Genomic DNA, 9,807 nt, shown 5'->3' with positions numbered 1-9,807 from the left:
ATTTTTGATATGACAAAAAGTATTTTTAATTTAAACATGAAAATTACTTTGCACGCAAACTATTCAAAACAAATATTCAATATATTCATGCACAAAACTTTATTTTATTTTATTAGAAATACTTCACTAAGAAATATAGTTTTTTGTATGTGAAAGACTTGTAATATTAACTGAAAGACTGCTAAATTTCGTGAAGATATACCCAATATATAGAGAGTTATAAGTATTAAATTTATATCAACTTTAAATGAGTACAAAAGGTCACATGACTTGGTCAAATTGATCGACCCCATGTTGGGAGAGGTAAGGGCTGTGGCAAATGCATCTACATGTGAAAAACTTCATAGGTTGCAAAACCACCAAAATATGAGGGGATCTAAAGACCACTCCATCGGATAAATTTAGTTGGGGTGGGAAAGATGATCTGCTGGAAAATTGAAAGCACTAGGAACATGACACGCAATGAGATGAATGTGGTGCGTGTGAGCCACAATATAGGAGATCCAATGTACAAAAACAGAAAGATCTTGACCAGGTGTCCCTTGATGACTGATATTTGCTGTAGAATTGTTGGAATGAATCATCACCAGACAATGTCTGGCAAGAGGAAGGAAGTGATTCAAAGCCCGACAGACCGTGAGAAGCTCAAGTACATTGATATGCAAAGACTGCTCGTCAACAGCCCAATGCAATGACGTTACTGGTCCCCTTTGTTCGTGCACATATGCGATCCCTTCAGTTGGCTCTTCATAATCAATGGAACCTTGCTCGGGATCACTTGGCAGCTCTTGTTACCCTTCCTCATACCCTATTTGACAATCTGCTTTGGTGGTTTGACAAGGCCCATATGTCAGTGGGCATCCCATTTACTCACCTGGGTTTACATCTGTTCACAGATGCATCCATTTAGGGCTGGGGTGCATGGGTCAATCACCAAGAGGATTCAGTTAAAACCACATCCCTAAAAGCGATAGAACCTCGTGAACCATGGTGAACAAACAATTCCATGGAATGAAGTTGTAGGGGAGAAGATAGGGCTCGACTGAGTGTTAAAAATGACTCCTAAATGGATAAGGTATTGGGTAGGAGGTAGGAAGGACTTCTACAATTTGATTAACCAGCCCACTTGAGCAGCCACATGAAGGAGCTGACAAGTATGGGTGGCCGACTCCAGTTTGGAATGAGCAATAAGCAGCCAGTTATCCATATAATGGTGGAATTGCAGCCCCATGAAGATGGAGAGGAAAAGCTCTGACCATCTGACAGAAAACATAAGGGGCAGAAGCAAACACGAAGAGTAGGGCATGAAATTGTTAAACCATTCTATGATGGACGAACCAAAGATATGGACAAGACTGTGTTGAGACACGGATGTGTAGATAAACATTGGCGATGTCCATTTTGGTCATTCATAAGCCCAGAGAAAATTCCCACCACAGAGTGAGAAATAACTCCATGGTAAAATGGGGCTGTTGAAAAAATCGATTGAGGCGGGACAAATCAATGACAGGCCTCCAGTCCCTAGTTTTCTTGGGAGCAACAAAGAGTCTGGATGAAAAACCTGGTGAAGTATGTAGAACAGGTTCAATAGCCTGCTGAAATAGTAGGCCCTGAACCACCTCTGATAGATGCTGGCTAGTCATGGAATCCCGAGGCGGAGGGCAGGAAACGCTTGTAGGAGACATGGGAGGTGGGGAAAGAAACGGGACCACAAATCCTTCAGATAAAACTTGAAGAACCCAATGAAAGGACATCATTGATAAAGAAAAATTGGCAAGTTGAGCTCCCATTGGTTAGTCACTGATACTGTTGGCGACGTGATATGCATCGTTGAAGAAAACGATGAGACGAGGCACCTTGAGAAGGAGGGACAGGTAAAGATTGGGTAAAAACTGTAACAGGTGCCATATTGGGCTCCAACTGAGACAAATGGGCAACAAGATTGGATAGGGTATACTGTTGTTGTACTGATGCAACTCGTGACTCCAAGGACTCAGGGATCGTTTCAAATATGTAACACCACAAAAATGGGGTCATACGTAAATCCTGAAGATAAGATGCTGGTAAACAGACACGAGTTAAGGTCATGTTGGGACCTTCCAAGCCAGAGTTGAAGATAACAAATAAGCCAATATGGAGGAAAGAAGGGAGAGGATTTCACCAGAAAACCCCTCAGGATTTCAGTGAAGAGCCTCAGAGAGGAGATTGATAGTAGAGAGATATCGCAAAAAAGTTGTGAGGGTAAGATGAAGGTGGGGAAATTGGGCATGGGTCAAACTCACAGGAGATTCAGGGACCACCACCCCAAACTGGTAAAATAGAACCTAACAATTGTTGATCTAGAAAATGAAAGTCTGCATGATGATATGGAAGAGCAAACTGATCCGAAGCCCATGCTAGTCCCATCACTTAATTGTGAGGCAAATTGGCCAGCATGTACCCGAATATCTGGGGAGGGGGAAAAAAACCAAATAGGGATGTGAAGATTGGTCATGCAGTAAGGAAGGATGTGGTTCATAGGAAATAGAGGCAAAGGATAAAACATCACATACCTGAGAAACGAAATCCAAAAAAGACCTTAGTAGGCCTAACTGACTCCTCAGGAGGGGCATGGGAAGGCACAGCAAAATCAGGAGGTGGAAATAGGAGATCCAAGTCCTCATCAGCCTGAACAGGCTCAGCATGTTTGGGAGGAAGTGGACGAGGTCTGGAGGTTGATCCATGTAATGTTCAATATCACCTGCGAATAAATGCTGATAAATCTCCCGTCGGATCGCCCACACCTGAAGCTTGTGACATAGCACTAGTCTCAGGTGTGACCCCCAAAGTGGTTACATGAACTTTGGAATTCATAATCAAGAAGAGTTAACCAAAATCAAAATGAATAATAATAATGCAACTGCAATAAACTGAGATTAAATTAAAGTGGGGAAACAGTCTTAATAAACGTGGAAGTAATTTAAATAAAAACCACTTCGCAAGAATACTAAAGTTGAACGTGAAATTTGAAACAAACAAAGCAACATTTCCAAGCACAAGCACTGCCAAACAAGAAGTGATAGTTCAGTAGAGGCTTATAGAGGGAGTCACATGCATCACGTGAGTATGTCACGCTCCTATTGGTGGAGAAGCGACGCATGATGATTTGCGAGAGAGACATGTTGGAATCTTTTGATTCCAATAGGGGGGAGCACAAGGCTTGTGGCATATGTAAAGAAAAAAGTTTGCACATAGAGGGCAGCACTGGATGATAATATCTAATTTTGTGAGAAGAGGGAAATACTGTATCGGAATAGTAGGTTGTCTTTTCTCATTCAACAAGGGTTTCATTGCTCTTGCACAACTTGCAGCAAATTAAAGTCATGTGCAACCTGACTTTGAGTAATATTTTTGTGTTTTGTATTAAAAGCTAGGTTCTCCTTCATGCAGCAGATTTTTCTTTATTCAAACTTTCAGCAAACTTTGGGATTTTTCCAAAGACTTTGGTTCAACTTTTTTTTGTATAGTATAGCCTTAAGCTTTTAGTTTTTCTTGCTTCAATTCATGGTGCAAGACTTCTTATTGTTATATATTTTGACTTTGGGTTTGCTTTCAATTTAGGAGGGGGGTAGCACACCCTGAATTTATGAGGGAGAGACCTCACAAAGTTTTTGTTTAATGTCTATCTGTTTTAATATGTATATGTGATTTTGAGTAAATAAAGACTGCATCTTCTGTGTTTCGACTCTTTCTTCCTGATGAATTCAGTCAGAATTTAGAGAGATAAACAGACATATAACTTGCAACTTGGGATCCTTGAGCCTCCAGTTACCATGCCCTAGCTGACTGCTGTTTGGGAAGTTCGTGTACCAAATTATTATCCTAAACATTCAAAATCACATTTCTAACCTCAAGGGGGGAGGCCATATAGCCATGCCCCCCACACTTGTATTTCTATTTTTGACCAGTTTTTCCCTGCAATTCCTAATTTTGCTATGTAAATTTTTGCAGTTTTATGTTCTTTAGCTTCAACTTACATGTAGCTCACTCAAAATCCTATTCATGGTTTCCAAAATTCCAATTACAGCGTAGTCATGAATCGCAGGAGCTGAGTGATGTCAATAATGTGGCATGTTATTGGCTGCTATTTTCAGTTTGCACATTGACGTCATGAACTATGATTCAGTTCAGCCATGTGCTGGAGTGGATGTTTCATAAATGGTAGGTCATGGGTACGATGGAGCTGCTGCCATGTCTGGTGGCAAAAATGATGTCCAGAAGCACATTCTTGAGAAATGTTCTTAATGTTTGTTTAGTGAAAGCATGTAGTATGCAGGAAATCCAATCAGCAGTTAGTTTTATGAATGAAATTGCACTGTTTTTCAAACAGTGTCACAAAAGGCTGTCAGTCTTACAAGACAATACTTCTGAGATGTATCCATCAAGTGCTCATAAAAGATCACTGCAAAACATGACTGGTGGAGAATCAGCAAGCTAGCCTGATCTTTAAAGAATTATATCCATTAGTAATAGCAAGTCCAGATGTTTTGTCAATAAACAAACATTGCTGTAATTGGCAAACCAACTGCTTATAAGAAGGCAATTTGTGACCCAGGTTTCTTGGTCAGCTTGGAAGTAATAACAACAGTCCTAAATGTTACCAAACCTTTGTCTGAAAACTTCAGGGAACACAACAATACCTTATGGCTGCTTTAGGAAGTATACAGACCTGCAAAGATGTGCTTCAATCCTATTGGGAAGGTAAATGTTTGACCGTCTGTTTGCATAAGATGAGAAATAGTATGAAGAAGACATTCCAATACCTTGAAACATCAATCACCGGAAAAATAAAGCTAACCCTCCAGTAATATCAGCGTGAGAGCTTTATTTCTCCCTTTTATATACTGGCACAACTCCATGATAGATTTACATCTCGACACAGCAGTAATCTACAGTTGGGTAAACTTGCTTCTTCTCTTTCTGTTGAAACTAACTTTGAAACGATTAAACATGCAGTTGAATTTTATGGAAGATTTCTTGTTGAAGCTGAATATCTGTGTTGGCAAAGTTATTGGAAGATACGGGAATCTAAGGAGAGGTCTAAAGCAGTTCTGGAGTCACTGTCTGTTGCCAAAAGATTGGGCACATACCCAAATATTACTACTCTACTGCAGATTTTTGCAACACTTCCCATCACCACTGCCACCAACCAGCATTTCTTCAGTGCTCTAAAATACTTGAAGTCATAACTGAGGAGCACTATGAATGAAGTGAGATTGAACGTACTAACACTGCTTTATGTCCACTGCTTGACTCTTCATCACGATGAAGTTATAGATGAGTTCTCGCTTGGGAATATACACCTTAGCTTCTACTGACGTCTGAATTCATTGCTAGCAAATGATTCATCAATTGTCTATTCACAAGTTTAAACCCATTGTAACATCTCAGTAATTAATTCTGTAAATTGTAATTATTTCCTGAATAAACATGCTGATTATCTTTATTGTATTATTTTAAGTTAAATTCTGTCTGTACTTAACCTGGAAGCTATAATTATTTTCTGAATAAACTTGCTAATTCATCTTCATTGTATTTTTTAAGGTAAATTCTCTCTCTACTTACCTGCAGCTAGTAATTGATGATCTTCTATCTCACAGCTTAAAGTGCTCGTGCTATAACACTCATTTAACCAATGTAAAGGAAATAATAAAGTTTAGATATTATAAAAATAAACAGAAAATATTGGTCAATATGAATGTTGAGACTTGTACCCCCCCCCCCCCTTCAAATTTCAGGATATGCCACTGCATGTAGCTAAATTAACTTTTTGTAAATTATGTACTCTAAACTGGAAAAGGGTTGTAAATAGTTCAGTTTAAACTGATGTATAACTTCATACTAAGGTACAAGCTCCCAAAACCAACTTTTATTAAATTATACACCTGAAATAGGCTTAGACTGTAAATGACCTGATTGAAGTACCCTTTACACTTCGACTTACTTGATTTTGTTCAATTTCCTACCTTCTGATAAACTGTATGTCATTGACAGTTGTGGAAAATTTTAAGGATGTCTTAAAAGTGGGAGATAGTGGTTTAAAATCTGCATTAGTAAGCAAGCTCAGCTCAAACATTTAGAAAGAGGCAGTATGCGAACATCAGTAAACTTCAAAGTACAACAAATCTAGGAAACTAAAATCTGTATGAATGTGAAGAGCTGGTAAGTCATAATTAGTCAGAAAGTAAAAACTATATAGCTGAAACTTGGAAGAAAAGAATTAAAGAAGCTAAAACATCCACTGTAATCTAAAAATGGCAAGTTGACACAAGTATGTTGAAGCCAAACTTTTAATGACACAAAGAGTAAAATAGCAATAAATTAAAATTTGTGAGAAGATTAGAGTTTGGGAGCTACAAGTTTCAAGAAAATAGGAACTAGTTTCAGTTCTCACAATTTTATTGTGTTGTTTGACATTTTTTGTCAAAGTTATTAGTATCATTTTAAACAGGTAAAGTTTGCATAATATGTGGAGCAAGAAAGCTAAAAATCTTACACCAGTCACTTGAAGCTTGTAACTTAAATTTGTAAAGTAGAAATTCCAATTTGAGTTATTAAATAACTGTTTTCTTTTTTAATCAGGAATTTCACTCCATATTAATTGTGGGCAAATACTGAAAAAAAGAAAATTGTTAATTTAATGCAAGTAGCATTTTAGATTGCATCTTTGAGGCATGACTATTACAGAATTATACAGTTCTTCTTTAACCCAACTTTCCATTTGTTAATGTGTTAGTGACTTTATCTATGAGGCATAGCCCTTAAGGAAATATGAAACTCTTGCTTACTTAACATCATTTTCCTATGTTTAATGATATTAAAAGGAAACAAAAAGTATCTCATTTGAGATCAAATATGTTAAAAAACAAAATATTTTGTTTTTATCATCTCAAGAGTCATAATTTGAGGTCTCACAAGTACAACTGTGTAGATTGTTAAGAAGTACTTATTGTACTTCTTCACAAAATAGTTACACATCCTACACATTCATACTGTTCTCAAACTACATTTTGTGAATGCACTGAATCTAAAGTGGAAAATCACTAGAACCTAAAAGCTAATATTATTAGTGTAAACACTGAATGAAAAACAATCAATAAGTAGGGAGGAGAATGATAAAACAGTTTAAATTAAAATAAAGAATACAAGAAAGAAACAAACCTCTATATCCAATCTGGTCTTGTTTCTTTGTACTATACGTAGAGTTACAACTAACAGAAAAGGATCTGCTTTTTAACTCCAGCTCTTTCAGAAACTCTTCAACAGTGGGCTCTGATATTTGTTTAGGTTTTTTTCCTTTCCACAAGCTATACACATATACCCATTCAGAATTATATGCAAAAGTATGCATATAAGCAAAATGTACAACTGCATTTTCTTCTAAAACATCTTCCAACTTTTTAGTAATTCCACACACTCTTCTTCCATTAACATAAATATGACTCCAACACACAGGCACTAATGTATTTTTCACCTTTATCCAGACGCAATATTTATCAATCTTCTTGAGATGGCCTGTAGCATTAACAACATTTTTCACAGATGGTGAAACAACCTCTTGTAAAGTTGTATCACACTGTTTTGCACAGAAGTTCATTCCTTTTGATTTCAATTCTTCAATATTTTCTAACCCTTTATTTTCCTCAGTTATTTGCACAATAGAATTGCTAAACTTTGCAAGTTGGAGTTTGTCTTCTACTTCATTAAAACTCAACTGACTACAGAAAGCACTAACTGCATCATGTACACTATTATTAGAATCTTCTAACAATGTTTTAAATAACTCTAAAGAAGGTTCATCAGAAGAAGCCTTAAATTTTTCTTCTTTTAACCCTTCATGAGGAAGATTTAAGACATTTTTGCTAATCTCTTCTGTTTTCAAACTGTCTGAAAGTTCTGAAAAATGATCTAGTTTATGACAGTCAAAATGGTCTTTAATACTGTCAAAACTCTCTTCTGAATGCTTTTCAACCCTTGTCTGAATATTTTCACTGTCTAATCTATGGATCTTTTGAGAGTTTAAACTTTCTAATTGCAAACTATAAGTTGGCTGAAATTTACTATTGGAAAAAAAACTTCTATCAGGTTCATCCTCTACACTTGAAATGTAATCTTCTTCATATTCACTTACAAACTTTCCATTATCAGAAAATGTCACTTGAAGTCCTGTATTGTCTTGAGAGTCCCACCCTTCACACTCATCCCAAGGACTTGCACAATTTATTGACAACTCAGTAGATTGCACTTCATTCCAATTCTCTTTACCTGCATATCTTGGATGAACATTCACTGATTCTGGTAATGGATTTGGTAAAGTGTATTCAACTTCAAACAAAGAGGCATATTTATTCACTAATTCTTGCCAATATTTCTCATTTTTAAGAGCATTTGGTAAAGAACTTTCTGGTGCCTCACCAATCCAAACCTTTGTAGCAATCCAAGAACCAACAATAAAATTAGCTTCAATTGCATCAAACTGAACACGCTGGTTATCATCAATATGCCATATTAAATTTTTAATTCTTTTATTATTATCAAAGACAACATCACTTATAGTCAAAACAACTTCTTCAGGGTTACCAAATCTAATGCATGCTTTATTCTCTCCTTCAGGATGAATTCTTCCATTCTGGTTAGTAATTTTCTTAAGTTTATCCCATGAAGTTATTGGCAAAGAATTTTTGTCTTTTATTCTATGATATGATGTTTTTTCTGGCACGCTGTGAGATGACAAACTAATTGAAGTAGATGTGCTAATACTTAATTTTTCATCATTGTGATATCTATCTAAAGATGCATCACTTATATCTGAATCTTGCTGAGAACTTATGATGCTCGAAGATATTCCAGAAAGTTTGCCATTACTAACTAACTTATTCATTTTTGTTGTATTTATATTTTTCTTTTTTGCTGGCGGATGAGTACGACTAAATAACTCATGATTTGCCATTCTCCAGACTTTAGTAGCACGAAATTTAGCTTGACCATCAGGGCGTCCTTTCTTAGCACAAACATACACAGCTTGCCCAATTTTAAAATTTAAATCTGAAAGTTTTTCAACTTTACCATGTTCAACACAAAAAGCATCAAAGTAAATTGAGGCTTTAATTGGGTGGTTTACCTCAATAAATCCAAAAAGTGGAAACAACTTTGATATTGTGCCTTTTGCTTCAGATATTACTTCATTTTTATTTCTCAACTTCTTTTTCATTGCAGGGGACTTCTTTATTACAGGTATAGAAATTAAATCTTTAGTTTTGTCTTTGTTGTTGCTCATCTTCAAAGATGTTTACTAATTGCATCAACTAACTAGGCACAAATACATTCCCAATTAGATATACAGCAAACTTTGTAAGTTGTCTCCACCTTCTTTCATTGAAATACAATTGAATATTATATCAAGGGAATGTGTGGTTTATCTCTACTGAAGTTCTTGTTAGAAGCATTTTTCATACTATCATTGTCATGTGTATATAAAAAAGAATATTCTGAGCACAATTTCTTTAAGCTTCATCCTCCAAACCTATAAAACATAAATACAGAACAGAGTTAACAAATTTACCAAAATTACTCAGTTTTAAACAAGTTTCATGCTTCAAACAAAACACTATATGCATTAAATCACTACTAAACTGTATTTGGATTTCAAGGTTTGTATTAATTAATAAAAAAAATATTTTTTTAGTAAATGTACTATAATATGGTTTTTACACAAAAACTTGAACTTAGTCAGATGGTTTCAATAGCATCCTTGTGAAGAAGCTCTTG

At 36.0% G+C, this 9,807-nt stretch overlaps 1 protein-coding gene across 3 annotated transcripts in view; it reads right to left on the bottom strand.

The window, feature by feature from the left end:
* LOC106461118 overlaps window positions 1-9,559 on the bottom strand; it is a 25,821-nt gene extending 16,262 nt beyond the window's left edge. For 2 of the 3 annotated variants that reach the window (XM_022387996.1, XM_013920908.2), the window contains exon 1: window positions 7,201-9,559. In XM_022387996.1, the coding sequence (XP_022243704.1) occupies window positions 7,201-9,316 (2,116 nt within the window). In that variant the 5' untranslated portion in view covers window positions 9,317-9,559. Of the gene's footprint in view, window positions 1-2,552; window positions 2,741-7,200 lie in introns of all 3 variants that reach the window. The other variant, XM_022387997.1, reaches the window with a different exon arrangement.
* Between the last annotated feature and the right edge of the window lie 248 nt (window positions 9,560-9,807).

This window comes from Limulus polyphemus, unplaced genomic scaffold (assembly GCF_000517525.1).
Source record: "Limulus polyphemus unplaced genomic scaffold, Limulus_polyphemus-2.1.2 Scaffold900, whole genome shotgun sequence".
Lineage (NCBI taxonomy): Eukaryota > Metazoa > Arthropoda > Merostomata > Xiphosura > Limulidae > Limulus > Limulus polyphemus.
The sequence above is the reverse complement of the archived record's forward strand: the minus strand, read 5'-3'. Positions and strand labels throughout refer to the sequence as shown.